The sequence below is a fragment of the Haliotis rubra genome, unplaced genomic scaffold (assembly GCF_003918875.1).
Source record: "Haliotis rubra isolate DU_JTF1 unplaced genomic scaffold, ASM391887v1 Scf11, whole genome shotgun sequence".
Taxonomy (NCBI): Eukaryota; Metazoa; Mollusca; class Gastropoda; order Lepetellida; family Haliotidae; genus Haliotis; species Haliotis rubra.
The window spans coordinates 2,152,624-2,173,451 of record NW_025765003.1 but is presented as its reverse complement, the minus strand read 5'-3'; the positions used below and the strand labels follow the sequence as shown (position 1 = coordinate 2,173,451).

Here is a 20,828-nt window from a genome sequence, read left to right as displayed (position 1 = left end):
ATAATAAAGACTCAAAGTCACACTGTTTCAGAAATATCTTTATTCCACTGTTGCAAAATATTTCCCCGACTCTGACGAACCATTCTTACAAACATTCCCGCTATTATTTTATCAGTCCAAATTATTCCTATCGACCCATTTTACATGAACATATTGCCACCTTTCAAAAGATTTTAACTATTTGTCAGCCTGCTTACCGTGGCATCATCTATCAGTTCAAATCATGGTGTAATAATATTAAAAATGATATAACAATATAATTAGCATTTTGTTCAGTCTTGGCTGGAAGCGCCTGCTGGGATGTATACTGTGCTTTTAGTTATTTAACACGTGTATACTATGGGTATAAAGCACTTGAAAGCATTACAAAGCTATTCTGAGTGAGTGAGTTTAGTTTTACGCCGCAGTCAGCAATATTCCAGCTATATGGCGGCGGTCTGTAAATAATCGAGTCTGGACCAGACAATCCAATGATCAACAGCAGGAGCATCGATCTGCACAATTGGGAACCGACGACATGTGGTCAACCAAGTCAGCGAGCCTGACAACCCGATCCCGACGAAGCTATTCTGAATATGATGGCGCATTATCTGTTGTAAATGAGAAGCCAGATGTTAATGAATACTATGATTTTAACTATACAGGAGCTCTAACAAAGAAACACAACAACGGAACACAACTGGTAACGGAAACACAACTGGTAACGGAAACACAACTGGTAACGGAAACACAACTGGTAACGGAAACACAACTGGTAACGGAAACACAACTGGTAACGGAAACACAACTGGTAACGGAAACGGAAACACAACTGGTAACGGAAACACAACTGGTAACGGAAACACAACTGGTAACGGAAACACAACTGGTAACGGAAACACAACTGGTAACGGAAACACAACTGGTAACGGAAACACAACTGGTAACGGAAACACAACTGGTAACGGAAACACAACTGGTAACGGAAACAGGTAACGGAAACACAACTGGTAACGGAAACACAACTGGTAACGGAAACACAACTGGTAACGGAAACACAACTGGTAACGGAAACACAACTGGTAACGGAAACACAACTGGTAACGGAAACAACTGGTAACGGAAACACAACTGGTAACGGAAACACAACTGGTAACGGAAACACAACTGGTAACGGAAACACAACTGGTAACGGAAACAACTGGTAACGGAAACCGTGTGTAACATCAGTATACTGAAGCTAAATAATAACAAATGCATGCACGAGTATCATTTATGTTCGTGAATACGGTAATGCCCACCATAAACAACGAACAAGATGCCCTACTAGATGATTCTCACAACTAGCATTCTAGTAGTGTGCTAAGTCACACACAGGACAACGAACATTAATTATGTGTCATTGTGATACCCACAACTTTTTAAGGTTCTGGGTCCTTAGGGCCTGCTGCTTTTCAGGGTTAAGGGCAAACACCGTACATGGCAGCGATCTGGACCAGACAATCCAGCTTTTCTCATGTAACCATTTTTGTCATGTTTCAGCCTTACGTGTGAAGCTGGATACCAAGTCACATGTGTCAGAGAGGTGTCATTGAATGTTAGATATATAAATAGGAAGAGTTAGTGCCATTGCATGTAACATAAAATATCATGGTCGCTCGTTGAAATGGCACAATGTTGAAAACATAATCAAACTGGTGTTTTGATCATAATGGCAAAATTGCAAAAGTTTGTGAGTAATTCTTTTGATGTGTGATGGATATCTGGTTCTTTCACCCTTAAACAAGTGCAACATTTTATCTTTCCGTTTAACAAAACAATACAAGGAGACGCTAAATACAACATTGAGCACATACAGCACGTGCTGCACACCATCAAGTACAATTCACAATTCGCAACAATATATACAATAAAACGTTATGAATTCCGATAGCCTATTCGTCTTTGACTGCCATTTAGGCACAGTTTATGACCTAGCCTGTTTATTATCTCAACACTTTGGCCCTTCAAGGGAGGTCTAGCTTGTACTGTGGTTTTCGCTGATACGGCGCAATTAACACCTTATTAAATCGTTCTGAATATGTATCCTTTGAGGATGCCATTTCAGAACTGTTTTACGTTTGGGAAAACGATTAATCTTTATATTGAAAGTGTTCAATTCTTCCTCATTCCTGTTGATAGGCGCCAAGCGTCTAGAAAAGGCATAGGTCGGTTCTTGTCCAAACAAGGGAGATAACTGCAGTGAGCCCAAGAAGAATGCCGCTGAACGAAGACGCTGGTGATGAAGATATCCGACATTTCAAAGCGTCAAATCTGTAAATAAAACATTTGCGATAACAAGCAGATAACATCAAACATCACTACCATCTGTCAGTCAGCTTCGCCTATAACATTATCTTAATCTACTATGTCGACACAAACAATCCACAATACCGTTCAAGCTCTAATATACCACTAAAGTCGGGAATGATTTATAGGCCGCTTCAACTTCGAGGTGCATTTCACTTTTACATTTTGTTTGTTTAAAGCCGCACTCGTCAGTATTTCAGCTTAACGGCGTTCTGTAAATAATCGAGTGATTGAAAACATGAGCATTGACCCTGGTAATGTGAATACGATTACAATCAAATAAATCGACCAGCATAACCATACAATCCACAATCCTGCATCATACATATGCTAATGACCCTATATTGTTAACCTGCTTATATCATTTGAAGACGGGTAATTACCCGTACCAATATTCCTTAATATTAACTGTTCTTGCTATATTCAGAATGGCTTTTAGAGTCATCCAGTGAGGTTTCGAACGCGTCAGAGATCCTACAATAAGTCCCCATAATGCTACTGTATTCCCTTATGAAAGTACAAGACCTTGTCAGTAAAGTGCGTGTCATACAGTAACTGCTGGTCATACATAAAGTGCTTGAGTTATAAACGTACGTGCTATACATAAAGTGCTTGTCATACATAAAGTGCTGGACATATGAAAAGTACGTGTTAAAGTGCTGGTCATACATAAAGTGCTTGAGTTATAAACGTACGTGCTATACATAAAGTGCTTGTCGTACATAAAGTGCTGGACATATGAAAAGTACGTGTTAAGTGCTGGTCATACATAAAGTGCTTGAGTTATAAACGTACGTGCTATACATAAAGTGCTTGTCATACATAAAGTGCTGGACATATGAAAAGTACGTGTTAAAGTGCTGGTCATACATAAAGTGCTTGAGATATAAACGTACGTGCTATACATAAAGTGCTTGTCATACATAAAGTGCTGGACATATGAAAAGTACGTGTTAAAGTGCTGGTCATACATAGAGTGCTTGAGTTATAAACGTACGTGCTATACATAAAGTGCTTGTCATACATAAAGTGCTGGACATCTGAAAAGTATGTGTTAAAGTGCTGGTCATACATAAAGTGTCTGTCATACATATAATGCCTGTCGTACATAAAGTGCTCAGATATACAAAGTCTCACCTGCTGAAAATACCTCTGATCTTCTTTTCCCACTCCAGTTCGAGAAGTGACCCCTCTATCCAGAACTTGCCATCCATGTGGCCGTACTCATACCCCTCCCTGCACGTGCAACGGTAGGAGCCACGTAGGAACTTGAAGCCCGCCAGGCGGCCGCACTAGGGGAGACAATTCAGACAAGTTGTGAATACACAATGTCATTCAAACCACAGCTACCTTACTAATAAGCCGGCAGTTCACTCGTCAGTAGTAGTAGCAGTAGTAGTAGTGACGGCAGTAGTTACAGATGTAGTGCAAGTTGTGGAGTCAGTCCACACGTGACATTCGTCAGTAGTAGTAGTAGTAGTGGTGGTAGTAATAGTAGAGTAGTAGTGGTAGTAGAGTAGTAGTGGTAGTAGTAGTAGTAGTAGTAGTAGTGGTAGTAATAGTAGAGTAGTAGTAGTAGTAGTAGTAGTAGTGGTGGTAGTAATAGTAATGGTAGTAGTGGTAGTGGTAGTAGTGGTAGTAATAGTAGAGTAGTAGTAGTAGTGGTAGTAATAATAGTAGTAGTAATAGTAGATAAGTAGTAGTAGTGGTAGTAGTAGTAATAGTAGAGTAGTAGTAGTAGTGGTGGTAATAATAGTAGAGTAAAAGTAGTAGTAGTGGTGGTAATAGTGGGGAGTAGAGTAGTGGTAGTAGTGGTGGTGTGGTAGGGTGGTAGTAGTGGTGTAATGGTGGTGGTAGTAGTGGTGGTGGTAGTAATGGTGGAGTAGAGTGGTGAGTAGTGGTAGTGGTGTGGTAGTAATGGTGGGAGTGGTAGTGGTAAGTGGTGGTGGTGGTGGGAGTGGTGGTAGTGAGTGGTAGTAATGGTGTGGTGGTGTGGTAGTGGTGGTGAGTGAGTGGTAGTGGTGGTGGTGGTGGTGGTGGTAGTGGGAGTGGTAGTGGTGGTAGTGGTGGTGGTGGTGGAGTAGTGGTGGGTGGTGGGTGGTGGTGGTAGTGGAGTGTAGAGTGGTGGTAGTAGTGGTAGTGGTGGTGGTGGTGGTAGTGGTGGTAGTGGTGGTGAGTAGTGAGTGGTAGTGGTGGTAGTGGTGGTGGTGGTGGTGAGTGGTAAGTGAGTGGTGGTGGTGGTGTAGTGGTGAGTGGTGGTGGTGGTGGTGGTGGTAGTGGTGGTGGTAAGTAGTGAGTGGTGGTAGTGTAGTAGTAGTGGTGGTGAGTGGTGTGAGTAGTGGTAGTAGTGAGGAGTAGTAGTGAGTGTGTAGTGGTGGTAGTGGTGGTGTGTAGTAGTGGTAGTGGTGGTGGTGAGTGGTGGTGGTAGTGGTGGTGGTGTGGTAGTAGTGGTAGTGGTGGTAAGTGGTAGTAGGTGAGTGGTGAGTGGTAGTAGTAGTAGTGGGTAGTAGAGTGTGGTAGTAGTGGTAGTGGTAGAGTGGTAGTAATAGTGGTAGTAGTGGTGAGTGAGTGTGGTGGTAGTAGTGGTGAGTGGTGGTAGTGAGTAGTGAGTGGTAGTAGGGTGGTGGTGAGTGGTGAGTGGTAGTGGTGGTAGAGTGGTGGTGTAGTGTAGTGGTAGGTGAGTGGTGTGTAGTAGTGGTAGTGGTGGTGAGTGTAGTGGTGTAGTGGTGGTGAGTGGTAGTAGTGGTGTAGTGTAGTGGTAGTGGTGGTGAGTGGTAGTGGTAGAGGTAGTAGTGGTAGTGGTAGGTGGTAGAAGTGTGGTAGTGGTAGTGGAGTAGTGGTAGTGGGAGTGGTAATGAGTGAGTAGTAGAGTGGTGGTGAGTAGAGTGAGTAGTAGTAGTAGTGGTAAGTGTGGTAGTGGTGGAGGTGGTGGTGGTAGTGGTGAGTGGTAGTGGTGGTAGTAGTGGTAGTAGTAGTGTAGTGGTGAGTGGTGAGTGGTGTAGTGGTGGTGCAGTAGTGGTGTGAAGTGGTGAGTGAGTGAGTGAGTGTAGTGAGTAGTGGTGGTAGTGGTGGTGGTAGTAGGTGAAGTGGAGTGGTAGTAAGTGGTGAGTAGTGGTGGTAGTAGTAGCAAGTTAGTAAGTAATAGTGTAATTAAGTAGTGTGTGGTAATAGTGGTAGTAGAGTAGTGAGTAGTATAGTGGTAGTAGTAGTAGTGGTAGTAGAAGTGGAGGTAAATGGTAGTAATAGTAAGTAGTAGTAGTAGTAGTGGTAGTAGTGGTGGTGAGTGTAGGTAGTGAGTGGGTAGTAGTAGTAGTGGTAGTAATGGTAGTAGTAGTAGTAGTAGTAGTGGTAGTAGTAGTAGAGTGAGTGTAGTGTAGTGGTAGTGAGTAGTGGTAGTGGTGGTGTAGTGGTAGTGAAGTAGTGGTAGTAGTAATGGTAGTGAGTTGAATAGTGGTGTAGTAGTGGTGTAGTAGTGAGTAGTAAATAATGGTAGTAGTGAGTAGTGGTAGTGGTAGGTAGTAGTAGTAGTAGTGGTGGTGGTGGTAGTAGGTGTGTAGTGAGTAGTTAGTGAATTAGTGGTGGTAGTAGTGAGTAGTAGTGGTAGTAGTAGTAGTAGTAGTAGTAATAGTGGTAGTGGTAGTGGTAGAGTAGTGGAGTAGTAGTGGTAGTGGTGGTGGTGAGTGTAGTGAGTGGTGGTAGTAGTGGTGGTAGTGAGTAGTGGTGGTAAGTAGTAGTGGTAATGGTAGTGGTGGTGGTAGTGAGTAGTAGTGTGGTAGTAGTGGTGGTGAATAGTGGTAATAGTAGTGGTAGTAGTAGTAGTAAGTAGTGGTAGTGAGTAGTAGTAGTAGTGGTGGTGAGTGAGTAGTGAGTGGTAGTGAGTAGTGGAGTAAGTAATGAGTAGAGTAGTAGTAGTAGTAGTGGTGGTGGTAGTGGTAGTGGTAGTAGTGGTGAGTAGTGGTAAGTGAGTAGTAGTGGTGGTAAGTAGAGTGGTAGTACTGGTGGTGGTAATGAGTGGTGTAGTGGTGAGTGGTGGTAGTAGTGAGTGGTAGTAGTAGTATGGTGGTAGTAGTAGTAGTAGTAGTAGTAGTAGTAGTAGTAGTAGAGTAGTAGTAGTAGTTGCAAGAACTTGAAGTACCAAGCTTGGACAATTCAGGAAGTGTAACCTGTCCTTACCTTGGTTGACCGTTGGTCACACCTAGCGGTATTCTTGAAGGCGTTAGCGACATAGAAGTTCTGTGGGCACTGGTTGATTTCCAGGAGGCCGAGAGGAACATCCACGGTTACAACACCCCTGGAATGAGGAGCATGTAGACAATAGTGTTTGTAGAAGACAACGACGATATGACGACCCTTAATTTTATGTACAAAATAAGTGACACCCCACCCCCACCCCACCCCCACCCCCATCACCGTATGTTATGAACAAAATCAATGCCAAAACCCACTCACACCCACACCAATATTTTTTAAGCATACAGTTTTAAAGATTTTTAAGTACAAAAGTGTTGACCACCCTTGTACATGTGTACAAAATTCATGACCCCACCTCCATCAAAATAGGTGGAAACGCCTCCCCTAAAAAAAATCCCCCTCACCCCTTTCACCGACCCCTGAATACAGCCCTGAATATAATAGTTCATAATCAGTGAGCGTAGCTCATGTTCAGTCGGGAAGATCTGCCACAAACTAGGTTCACAGCTGCCATTTGGTCCTTTTGCGCGTCTTCTATCGCTAAATCACCAAAGGAAATGAAAACGAGGCAACGACCTTCACCGATCAGAAGGTGAGAAGGCACTAGTGTTGCCGGTAGTGAGGTATGGGATCACTTGGTGTAGTACTTATTCTAAAAAAGGTTGTTCCTGCGTTTTCACTGCACACCTGCTGTCTATTTACTGGTAACTCATGAGAGAGCAAACATTGTCTAGACGTGGCTGGCACTCCTCGACACATTGTGCTAACATCATGTCACCGGCACTGTTGATTTACTAAGTGTAAGTTATTTTCTACAAGCACGCTAATAAATCACATCGAACTCTGAGCGGGTTCAAGTGACCCAGTCGTCGAATTCGGTGTCCAGAGCTGCGTGCCTTGGATGTGCCCGAAAGCTGGGATCGTGGGTTAGAATGTGTTGGATGATGACGTCAACGAATTCCGATTCTCTCGCATCGTCAACGAATTCAAAGCGTTGGAAGATTCATTCATTCACTCATTCATCATTCATTCTTTCAATCAATGAATCAACCATCCACCCACTCACTAACTCATTCATTCGACCACTCACTCACTCACCCAACCACTCAATCAATCAACAACTCACTAAACTACTCAACCGCTCACTCAACTATTCAATTACCCACTCACTAACTCATTCATTCGACCAACTACTCACTCACCCAACTACTCACTCAATCAACAACTCACTAAACTACTCAACCGCTCACTCAACTATTCAATTACCCATTCACTAAACATTCTGGAATATCCGGAATTCGTTGACTTCATCATCCAACAAACTCTGCTAGCGCAAACTCTCTCGCATCGAAGTGTTGACCTGAAGCAAAACATGTTTCGTAATCGTCCTTATTTATCGACTTTTTTCCAATTTTGCCATAATCTGAATTCCATATGTCTACGTGTAATAATCCTTCCTAGTATAGCTTTGATAATGCTAGTCCGCGTAGATACCATACCACCACGTAGATACCATACCACCACGCAGATACCATACCACAGCGGATGCCATACCACCACGTAGCCACCATACCACAACGCAGATACCATACCACCACGCAGATACCATACCACCACGCAGATACCATACCACCACGCAGATACCATACCACCACGCAGATACCATACCACCACGCAGATACCATACCACCACGGATGCCATACCACCACGTAGACACCATACCACAACGCGGATGCCATACCACCACGCAGACACCATACCACCACGCAGATACCATACCACCACGCAGATACCATACCACCACGCAGACACCATACCCAAGCAGATACCATACCACCACGCAGATGCCATACCATGCCACCACGCGGATACCATACCACCACGCAGATACCATACCACCACGCAGATACCATACCACCACACCAGATACCATACCACCACGCAGATACCATACCACCACACGATACCACCATACCACACACGCAGATACCACCACAGATGCCACCACCACGCAGACCATACCACCACGCAGATACCATACCATACCCACACAGACACCATACCACCACGCAGATACCATACCACCACGCAGATACCATACCACCACACAGATACCATACCACCACGCAGCCATACCATACCATGCCACAGATGCCATACCACCACGCAGATACCATACCACCACCACACAGATACCATACCATACCACCACACAGATACCATACCACCACGCAGATACCATGCGCATACCACCACGCAGATACCATGCCACCACGCAGATACCATACCACCACGCAGACCACCACAACGCAGATACCATACCACCACGGATACCATACCACCACGCAGATGCCATACCACCACGGATGCCATACCACCACGCAGATACCATACCACCACACAGACACCATACCACCACGCAGATACCATACCACCACGCAGATACCATACCACCACACAGATACCATACCACCACGCAGATACCATACCACCACGCAGATACCATACCACCACGCAGATACCATACCACCACACAGACACCATACCACCACGCAGATGCCACGCATACCACCCACAGACCACGCGCCATACCACCACGCGGAGATGCACCGCAGATACCATACCACCACGCAGATACCATACCACCACGCAGATACCATACCACAACGCAGATACCATACCACCACGCAGATACCATACCACCACACAGATACCATACCACAACGCAGATACCATACCACCACGCAGATACCATACCACCACGCAGATACCATACCACCACGCAGATACCATACCACCACACAGATACCATACCACCATATACCAACGCAGATACCATACCACCACGCAGATACCATACCACCACGCAGATACCATACCACCATACCACCACGCAGATACCATACCACCACGCAGATACCATACCACCACACAGATACCATACCACACGCAGATACCATACCACCACGCAGATACCATACCACCACGCAGATACCATACCACCACGCAGATACCATGCCACCACCACCACGCAGATACCATACCACCACGCAGATACCATACCACCACGCAGATACCATACCACCACGCAGATACCATACCACCACGCAGATACCATACCACCACGCAGATACCATACCACCACACAGACACCATACCACCACGCAGATACCATACCACCACACAGATACCATACCACCACGCAGATACCATACCACCACACAGATACCATACCACCACGCAGACCACGCATACCACAGCGGATGCCCAACGTACAGCCCCCTCAATGTCGCACCCCTTCCAGAGTAACACCAATTATTAACGCTTAACTTCCTTTGGTGGGAAGCGATCAACGAGATCAAACCGTGCCCAGCCATCCGACAGACTCTCTCATACACCAGTGAGGGGGTTTCTTATTTAAACTAATATTACCACTCATTTACCATTTACTCATGTTCTTTTGGTATGTAATAATACTCAGGGTTGAGACAACGCGTCATGCCACCTACCAGTTATTAATTGTCCATCAAAGCAAACCTGTACTTTATGTCAACGCCAAACATGAACCAATTATGTAAACTTGTTTTGGTCGTTCACATGCTTTTCTTGTTAAACAAATTGGTTGGTTGGTTTGGTTGTTCAGCGCAATCCAGTGATCAACAGCATGAGCATCGATCTACGAAATTGGGATGACATGTGTCAACCAAGTCAGTGAGCCTAACCACCCGATCCCGTCAGTCGCCTCTTACAAGCATGGGTTACTGAAGATCCATTCTCACCCGGTTGTTGATAAGAAAGCTCACCACTCACTCACTGCAACCCTTGTTTATAATGAAAATACCTTGTAAATGGGCCTACAGCCTGCACGTCAGACAAATAAAACACACCCAACACTCACTTAAACTTCAGCTTCCTCTTTAGCTGGTCAAGTCCAAAGAACGGAACCACATACGTCATGACCCATTCGTCCACCCTGCCATCACACTTGAACGTGGGCCTCCTCCATGTCCCGTCAGTATAGGCCGGGGCCTTGTAGCGCAGCGGGAAGTACTCATGTCTAACTGTACTGGTTCCTGCAGGATCGGACCTGATAAAGGATCGCATCTTGTAGGTCTTCAACCCATTGGTGTTGGTCCCCCATCTGGATTTCTCCTTCCGGAACCAGTCTTCATCCACGTATTGTTTCTTCAGACCCGCTGTGTCCACAGAATAGAAGCTCCCTGCTTTCTTATAAGCTAAAGGTCCGAAGAACTCTCTAACTGTCTCGTCCTGATTCACAAACTGGTTCCTGTCAAAGAACACCCCGCTGGAACGGATTTTGAAATTGCCCATGACGTTGGCGATGACCTCGCCGAAGAGGTGTTCAATATGGAGTCGTCCACCACCTTGTAGATTGCCAAAGTTTTCATTAGGATCAGTGTTTTGGAGGTAATTGCTGATGAAATGAGCTAGTCTTAACGCAGTCCTTGCCTCCATCTCAAACTGCTGGTCAACGCCATACCCGACATCTCCCGCCATTGTCAGCAAGGATGATTCTTTTGTGTGACAGTTTTCACCTGTTACGCTTTCCTTGTGTCGAAAGATGCTCATCATCCTGTCGAAAGCTTTGGGGTCAAATGCTGTGGATCTTTTTCTTCTCTTTTTTGTTACATTGAATGTGTCATGCCAATATTCCCTGAGTTCCCTCATTGTGTGTTTACTGATGTACTTCTGACGACCGTTTTGAAGTCCTTTTCGGATCTTGAGGACTTGCTTTGGGGTCAGCTTCCTGATAGTCAGGTGCTCGGGTTGAGGGTAGATGTTCGGGATGTTATAATAGCCGTAGTCTATGTTGCTGTTGCTGTTGCTGTTGGTCTCTTCTTGTTCAGACTTCACAAACACTTCCTCCTCGTAAGATTCATTGATTGATCGTAGACGGCGTGATCTGAACCGAAAATAAGTGGATACATGTATTTGTCATTAAGGGTTGTATACTGAACAAGACAAGTATTTGAAACAGTGCTGTAAACTGGATATGAATAGTGAGTGAGTTTAACGCCGCTTTTAGCAATATTCCAGCAATATCACGGCGGGGGACACCAGAAATGGGCTTCACACGTTGTACCCTTGTGGGGAATCTAACCCGGGTTTCGGCGTAACGAGCATACGCCTTAACCACTAGGCTACCCTGGGTTCGATTCCCCACATAGGTACAATGCGTGAAGCCGATTCTGGGATTTTGCAGGAATATTTCTAAAAGCGGCGTAAAACCATAATCACCTACTATGCCCTATTGGCCACATAAACTCAAGTACAAAAGAAACGCTACCAACTTTTCAAAATTACCCTGTGAAGAAACCACAAACACTAGAAACATGCAATAAAGTTTATTGAGACGACTGACATAAAAAGTTATTTGATGATTGTCAACAATTATAAATAACGATATGGTACCAATGTTACAGAGGATTCTTTTAACGACACTTCAGCAATTTCATTTTCATTTTTTTACACATAAACTTCTGCTAAAGAAAAGTCTATAGCAATGACTATGGTGAACTCTAGTAGCGAGTATGGCCTCCTCGCGCCTCAAGACATGCATAGACCCTTCTACGCATTGATGACGTCAGTCGTCTGACGTCAGCAGGTGGAATGTTCCGCCATTCTTCTTGGAGGGTGTCAGCGAGTTCTTGACGGTTTGTTGGGGATGTTGACGGCGCCGAACACGACGATCAAGAGCGTCCCACAAGTGCTCGATTGGTGACATGTCAGGGGAGCATGCTGGCCACGGAAGAACATTAACGTTGTTTGCTTGAAGGAAGTTCTGTGTAATTCTTGCCACATGGGGTCTTGCATTGTCATGCTGAAGCAGGATGCCCTGTTGGCGATTGCGCAGAAATGGCAGTACTGTGGGGCGAAGAATGTCATCGATATACCGTCTGGCCGTCAGGTTGCCAGTGACGATGACCAGTGGCGTCTTTTGTTCTCCACAAATGCCTCCCCACACCATCACACTTCCCATTCCATAGGGAACGACCTCCTGAACGCAACAGGCGGCCTGTCGTTCTCCAGTACGACGATAAACCCGTGCCCTGCCATCGTTTCGGTACAAGAGAAATCTGCTCTCGTCGCTAAAGAGCACTCGCTGCCATTGACGTCGCTGCCATCGTCGTACTCGCCGTACCCACTCCAGTCGTCTCTGTCGATGTGCCTGGGTCAGCCGCTGTCCCCGGAACGGTCTGTAAGCCCTGATGCCAAAGCTCTAAGCCGCCTGGTCACTGTGTGTCGACTGACACGACGACCTAACGCCAACGCCGCCGATGACGTCACCGTCAGGAAACGGTTGCGCAAGTGCAATGTGCGCAGGTACCGGTCCTCGCGTGGTGTTGTAACCCTGGGTCGGCCAGTTCTGGGTCTATCAGTAGTCTGGCCAGTCTGTCGATATCGTTGGACGAGTCTGGACACTGTTACGCGGTGACAGCCGAGGGTTTGAGCGACGTGGTCGTGAGTGGCGCCCATCTCCAACATTCCCAATGCTCTTTCTCGCTGCTGCGCTGTCAATCTCGGCATTCTTCTGGTGTCGTTTTGAGACAATGATGCTGTGCTTGCCTTCTGCATCGAATTTATACCCAGTCGAACGAAAATTGTATTTTAATGACTTAAAACGTGCATTTCATGTTTTTGTTTGGAAGTGTACAAAGCAAGGATTCTGTTCCAATTTTTGTTTGTAAACACCTAAGATGTGTTCGGGTGATATAGTTCCTGTACCTGGAAACTAAAATTTTTTTTTAGTAATTCATATTTTATAATTTTTTTGTTTGTAGCGTTTCTTTTGTACTTAAGTTTATGTAAGAAGTTTTTGGTCATTTACTTGAACCGTGAAGTCAAACCGCTGGTGCCAAGGTCCACGCCGCCACTGGTCAGGGTGTTGGACCCTCCTTCGATGGTCACGCCCTCTAGCGTATCAACAACCGGAAGTACCTGTCGGACTGGAAGGAAAACAACGCATAGGTGAATAACGAGCACCAGGAATCTTGAAACAGCATGGGAGTAGAAACATGACGGAATAGAAACATGGCGGAATAGAAACATGGCGGAATAGCCTCGTGATTTAAACTCAAATGTGAAATGTGAAATGTGAATGAGTCTGGTTTTAGACCACTTTTGGCAATATTCCAGCAAATAAAAAGATGACGTACGCAGACATGTGCCTCACACTTTGCGGGATTGTGAGAAATTGGTCCTTCTGAGCCACAAGCAAGCACTACACTACCCCACCTCCCCCTGGCACCCAAGACCTTGACTTCATAACCCGTATGTCTTCAGCAGCCCATGCTTGTCGTAAGAGGCGACTAACGGGATCGGGTGGTCAGGCTCGCTGACTTGGTTGACGCATGGCATCGTATCCCAATGATGTAGATCGATGCTCATGCTGTTGATCACTGGATTGTCTGGTCCAGGCTCCATTATTTACAGACCGTCGTCATAAAGCTGGGATATTGCTGAGTGCGGTGTTAAACAACAAAGAATATGTGTGGTCTTTCCTGTGGTGCCCCTCCTCGGTGTTACAAAAATATTGTGGAAACCATTCTCGAACCCTCAATTATTCTACATTTCACCTCACCTTACCTTGGTATCAACCGATCACTGGACCAAATGCCATTATTTACCGAATAGTATTTCCTGAGTCATAAAACAATAAATGTTCACTTACAGTCAGTGGACGTGCATTGGAAGCCATTGTTGTATTCCTCTTCGGTCGCTTGTTCGATGTCGCCGCCCTGGAAAGGGGGTCTATCCACTTGGGGTAGCTGTAGCCTGGACGACACACGCACACGTACCCACCACGCCTGAACTTGAAGCCAGGTTTGTGCTTGCACTGTGGGTAGGATAATACTGACATTGACTTACATTGAGTGAGTGAGTTTAGTTTTACGCCGCACTCAGCAATATTCCAGCTATATGGCGGCGGTCTGTAAATAATCGAGTCTGGACCAGGCAATCCAGTGATCAACAGCATAAGCATCGATCTGTGATGAACCGATGACATATGTCAACCAGGTCAGCGAGCCTGACTACCCGATCCCGTTAGTCGCCTCTTACGACAAGCATGGGTTACTGAAGACCAATTCTAACCCGGACCTTGACGGCTCACATTGACTTACAAACAACAATGTTCATAAAAATGTAAGTGTAGTTATTAGAAATAATTAATAACCGTCTGTTTTAGTAGAAGTACGACGAAACGACTGAGGTAATAATACAATGAACACGGATGATAAGATCCCAAGATGATTCCCTTACCTGTAGTTCGCCGTTTGTTTTTGTTTTGTTTTGTCTGGTGTGGAGTATTTTCCCTTCTTTCGTTTTGCTTTCATGATAGTTTGTTTTGTTTCTGGTTTCGTTTCGTTTCTGATTGTTTGTTTGTTGCCCCACAAGTTGCCAGTGAGTGAGTGAGTGAGTGAGTGAGTGAGTGAGAGCACCGGAAGGAGCAATGGGAGGTCGCCACTTGGAGCAATGATGAAAACTCGGACTAATCCTTAGTCTCTGAATATAAATAATTATGATAGAGACTAAGCGTTAGTCTAGCCCCTGACTTTCCTGATTCATCCGGGGCGGTTGGGTAGCCTAGTGGTTAAAGCGTTCGCTCGTCACGCTGAAGACCCGGGTTCGATTCCTCACATGGGTACAATGTGTGAAGCCCATTTTTCCGGTGTTCCCAGCCGTGATATTGCTGGAATATTGCTAAAAGCGGCGTAAAACCAAACTCACTCACTCACTCACTCACACTCACACACACACACACACACACACACACCTGATTCATCCGAAGGTGATACATGGTCACTTACACCTGTAGTCTTGGTCTTGCAGCGCGACACTCCGGACAGAAAGCTTGGACCTGGATTGCCTATACTGACCGGACATGCGTTGTAGTCTATCTGGTTGAAGTCGATGTCCATGGAGATCACGCCAACAAACCTGCAACCAAAACATGTAGTCCGTGAAGCGCGGGACACTTCGGTACGGAGTTCAACGTTCCTTGTTTGCCCTGAGCTGCTCTAATAATTTTGTGAGTGAGTGTAGTTTTACGCCGCACTCAGCAACATTCCAGTTATATGGCGTGCGGCGGTCTGTGAGTTGTAGTTTTACGCCGCACTCAGCAATATTCCAGCTATATGGCGTGCGGTGGTTTGTAAATAATGGAGCCTGGACAGACAATGAAGTGATCAACAGCATGAGCATCGATCTGATCGAATGACCCCCGCCCCTTGAATTTATGTACCAAGTACGTGAAAAGAAAAACCCTCTGCTCCCACCTCCCCAGAACAAAATGGGTGACCCCCATTAAAATCATCATCACCCCACCCGCACCCACAACCCCCAGCCATAAATTATAACAGTCCCCTAGACGACTGCCCACACACCAGATTACGCAGCTTTTAACAGTATTCCAGCAAAGTCCCGGAGGGACACCAGAAATGCGCTTCACAAATTCTACCTATAGTACAACCAGAAATTATTGAGAATTTAAGATTGTATTATTTTTTTTCACTCATTACTCACGTATTAAATGTGAATATTAGCAGATCATAACTCCAGATTCAAAGACAGGTGAACAGTTAGTATTTTGTCAAGTCACAATGGGCAGCAATGCAGTGTTCAATGCGGCGGGGCATACTACTGATCTTTCATTTCAGCAATATTTGTCAGATTTTTCTTATTGGCACTTTCCTTCATAAGTCCCCAAACATTTTCTATTGGATTTAGGTCAGGGCTATAGCTTGGCCAATCTAAAAATGTCATATTTTGGGTCCGAAACCAGGCCTGTGAATGCTTTGAACGATGTTTTGGGTCGTTGTCCTGCTGGAAAATCAAAACTTTCCATAGAACACGTGAGCAGATGGAAGTAAATGTCCCCGAGAATATCTGTGTACCGCTCACTGTTCATATTCCCTTCAAATACACAGAGGGGCGTTGCCCCTAACACAGATATGCCACCCCACACGTTAAATTTCGGACTGTACTTTGGGCGCTGATACAAAGGTTTTTCAGTTTGTTTGGTCCAGAATTTCAGTGTATTAGGAAACAGCCACACACAACTTTCATCTGAGAAAATCACATTGTCCTAGTTAAAATGTCTATGCTGTAAGCACCAGTTCAGACTTCGCTCCTTTTGTTCAGGTTTCATGATCGGTGATGGAATTTCTCGACGTTTCTGCCAACCCATTGCATGCAGCTCAGTTCTAATTGTCTCCTTACAGACAACCACAGTTCCTCTATCAATCATATCCAGCCTTAACTTTTCTAAACTCCTTCGTCTGTTTTTAGGAACAAGAATACCAAGCCGCCTCCTGTCACCGACAGTCAATTTTCTGGGCCTACCTGCGCCTCCCTGGTGCTCAATGCCATATCCATTTGCAATATTTTTCAAAACACGATAAACAGTTGACAAAGGGATTCCTGTTCTACTTGAAATCACTTTAGCTGATCTGATGTCCTTGTTATAATACTTCCTCTTCTCTAAATCATCCATACTGAGGATCACTGAAAATGTCGTCTTCTAGCAAGTAAGCAAAGGGGGATAACTCTTCACAAACTAATGAAAAAGGATTAACGGAGTTGTCTCTCTTGAATGAAACCAAGCACCTGATAGCTGGTCAAGGTTGTTTATACTAGAAATCCAATTAAACATATTCCTAAAATTCTCAATAATTTCTGGTCATACTATATTTTATGAATTGAACCCGGGTCTTCGCGAGGGAGGAGCGATCATTTTAACCACAAGGCTACCCCACCGCCCGAATCAGTAATGAACAGAATTTGATTTGGACCAAAATCTGTCAATATCATTATGAATATATAATCCGTAAATCATGACCTCATATCACTCGTCCATCACACCAGCTCACCTCTGCCGCCTGAGATGTGTCCAGTTGGAGTATCTGGGCATGTAGTCTACCACGGGAGAGGTTGCACTGACAATCCACTTGTTGGATCGCCCACAGTCATAGTAGGGCCTGGTCCAGACGACCGGCAACATCCGGTCATCCTTCTCGTTCTGACTGGGGGAGGACGGGCCGAAGAAGTTGCTGGCTAGGAACTCCTTGTGGGTGAAGCTGCCCGTCCCGTTGGAGTACCTGATTGGGGGAAGCAGTTAGAGCGTGAGATGGGATTATTTGTTTGTTTTGTTGTATAACGCGGTACCCAGCTGTATTCCAGCTTTTTGGTGACGGTCTGTAGATAATCAGGTTTGAATCAGACAATCCAGTGATTCGCATTACGATGAACGCAATGTAACGTCATGCATCAACCAATTCTGCGAGGCTGATCACACGATCCCGCTAATCGCATTTTACAAAAACGGATCTTCGTGGATATTGTAGAGAGTGAATTTAGTTTTTAGGCTGCTTTTTGCAATATTCCAGCAATATCACGGCAGGGGACACAAGAAATGGGCTTCACACATAGTACCAATGTGGGAAATCGAACCCGGGTCTTCAGCGTAACGACCGAACGCTTTAACCACTAGGCTACCCCACCGCCCCTTTATTGTTTCAGCGTTTGGGTTACATCATGCGGGAGGATAGCCCGAACTGTCACACGTCCGAGGTATTTACCACTTCAGTGAAACATACGAGCACTGGGACGGTTACTGACTCGGGTTTTAGATTTTTAACAGCTGAGAACTTTCACAGCTGCAAAATCACATATATATTTTTGTCATTAAATGTATGAAATCTTTGAAGGGCATTTAGAAGAGGAATGCCTATAAGAAAAGCAAGATTTATGGAAGTCAACTTCTTTATTGTGAATAACACGACGTTTCGGATGAAGGAGCAAGCATACGTTCCGAAACGTCGCATTGTTCACAATAAAGAAGTTGACATCCATAAATCTTGCTTTTCTTATTAAATGGCTGAACCTAAATATATTTTATTCCGTTGCCTAATCATTTTTTACAAACACACTCGAGGACAATTGTTACTGATTAACCCACTGATTAACTTGATATCACTCATCTATTTTATATCTGCAATCTTGTTTGTCAAATTATTCGATATGTGATGATATCGCCAATAATTTTACGATATATACTACCCATCAAAAGTTTAGACTCACTAGTGTAAATGTAGCCAAATGTACATGCATACATACATACATACATACATACATACATACATACATACATACATACATACATACATACATACATACATACATACATACATACATACATACATACATACATACATACATACATACATACATAAATACATACATACATATAGTGAGTGCTTTAAGTGAGTCTAAACTTTTGATGGGTAGTATATATATAATCGATTATCGTGAAATCTTTCACTCATCTTTTTATAAAAAAAATCAATTATTGGTATCAAAATGATAAATGGCAAAACAACATCACTAACCTGATTCCGACATTGTAGGTGTACTTTGTTAGAGAGTCCATGTCTCCAGCAATGTCAGGTAGCCATTTCTCATACCAAGGATTCATCTTGAAACCGGAATTGGAATAATCCGACCCTCGGCCAGCGCCGATGTCGTTAATCATGACCACCCGTCGGGTAGCTTCTCGGAGATAATTATCCTGATCATTGTAGTCATCCCATCTCCATGCTTTGGGCGCGAACCTCGGCAGGGTGCTGTTGAAGTTGACGGTCGTGTACCAGTTTGGGTAGGAGCAGTTGGTGTCGAAGTAGATGGCGCTGCCGTTGAGACCGTACGGGTTGGCGTTGACGTCTGCCGCCACAGACATGTACATGTATAACCAGTTTGGCATGATTCTGAAGTTGGTCGTGTCGTTCATCTTCTGCAGGATGTAGCTGAAGAAGAAGGCACGGTTGAGCGCCATGTTGTGGAGGTGGATCAGGGCGGTTCTGTTGACGTACCACGCCTGGGTTAGAAGCTGGTTGTATTTCGGCAGCTGGGATACAGCATCTTCTCTGAAGTACAAGTCGTCTTTGGACTTGGACTTGCAGTTCTGGCCGTTCACGGAGATGAATTGGGCGTCCAGTTCGTCGAAACTGTCATACCTCATCCATTTGTATTTCCCGCCATGAACGCACTCACGTGCTAGGTACAGGGACATAACTAGCAGGAGTACGCATGCGTGACGCATTGTGATATCACAAATATGGCAGATGTTCGCTAAAGTGAATGCAGATATTTCACAGGAAGCTGATGGTCATTATTCTCTGTTGAAATTATTCCCAAGTTGTACTCACATCACATTAGGACGTTTGTTCTGTACCTGCAACAGAAAAGTAAAGTCAGGTAAGTTAATGAAAGCTGAAAGAAATATGCACAAACACAATCGCAAACGCCCGTTAGCTCTAAATTCATTGATTTGTGTAGAAAAACGTGCAATTCTGTCCAAGTATAAACCGTGCTGGTTGCCTTTTTGGCCACAATGGAGCAATGGGGTAGCCGAGTGGTTAAAGCGTTCGTCGTCACGCCGAATACCCGGGTTCGATTCCCCACATGGGTACAGTGTGTGAAGCCCATATTTCGGGACTCCGCAGTGCTGGAATATGGCTAAAACCTCACTCACTCACTTTTCGACTAGCATACGGCTTCGACCTGAAAAAACGGTTTCTCTGTATTTTCTGAAATGTTCATAACAAAGCGGTGTGAACGTCTTCATGATTGTAGAGGCCTTTCGGTGTTGACTGTATCAACTATGGAGCGAATAATCAACACTGTAACACAGAACGACGGATTCACCGAGCAGAGTTGTGTACCCTGGATGTTCCAGAAACCGATTATCGTAGGTTCGAATCCCGAATCCGCCCTCCATTTAGGTTTTTCAGTACCATTCGGTGGTCATGGTTTTCAACAAAGCGTAAAATGTCTAAGATCCACTTCACTGCGAACTTTTCCTCCCACAGCAAGATGACTGGTTCTGATATAACTGAAATTTGGCACAAAACCAAAATCACTCAAAGAGAATGCGCCTTTAAGATTCAGGCGAGAATTAGTCTTCCGTGACCTTTGCTTACTTATACTAACGGGAATAGCTGGTCAGGACGCTGACCTCGTTATGTCATCGTAAATCAGTTGCGTAGATCGATGCCCGTGGTGTCAATCACATGATGTTCTGGTTCAAACTAGATCGATTTGGGACCGCCGTCATAAAGCTGGATTATAGCTGAGTGTGGCCACAAACCACAAACAAAACAAAGTGAAAGCATGTACATAACATCCACATGCCACCCAATGGCTTGACACAGCTTCAATCAACCCAAACTGCGTGATGTTGTCATGGACGACGCGTTAATGATGAAACCGTTGAAGAACCTCTGCCTTG

General features: G+C 44.8%; 1 protein-coding gene across 1 annotated transcript in view; it reads right to left on the bottom strand.

The window, feature by feature from the left end:
- Window positions 1-1,239: 1,239 nt before the first annotated feature.
- LOC124284404 overlaps window positions 1,240-20,828 on the bottom strand; it is a 74,812-nt gene continuing 55,223 nt past the window's right edge. Inside the window, 10 exon segments of the mRNA XM_046720496.1 lie at window positions 1,240-2,292; window positions 3,466-3,620; window positions 6,502-6,619; window positions 10,419-11,444; window positions 13,371-13,488; window positions 14,214-14,294; window positions 14,297-14,378; window positions 15,352-15,481; window positions 17,413-17,640; window positions 18,931-19,772. Of these exon segments, the coding sequence (XP_046576452.1) occupies window positions 2,172-2,292; window positions 3,466-3,620; window positions 6,502-6,619; window positions 10,419-11,444; window positions 13,371-13,488; window positions 14,214-14,294; window positions 14,297-14,378; window positions 15,352-15,481; window positions 17,413-17,640; window positions 18,931-19,640 (2,769 nt within the window). The 5' untranslated portion in view covers window positions 19,641-19,772 and the 3' untranslated portion in view covers window positions 1,240-2,171.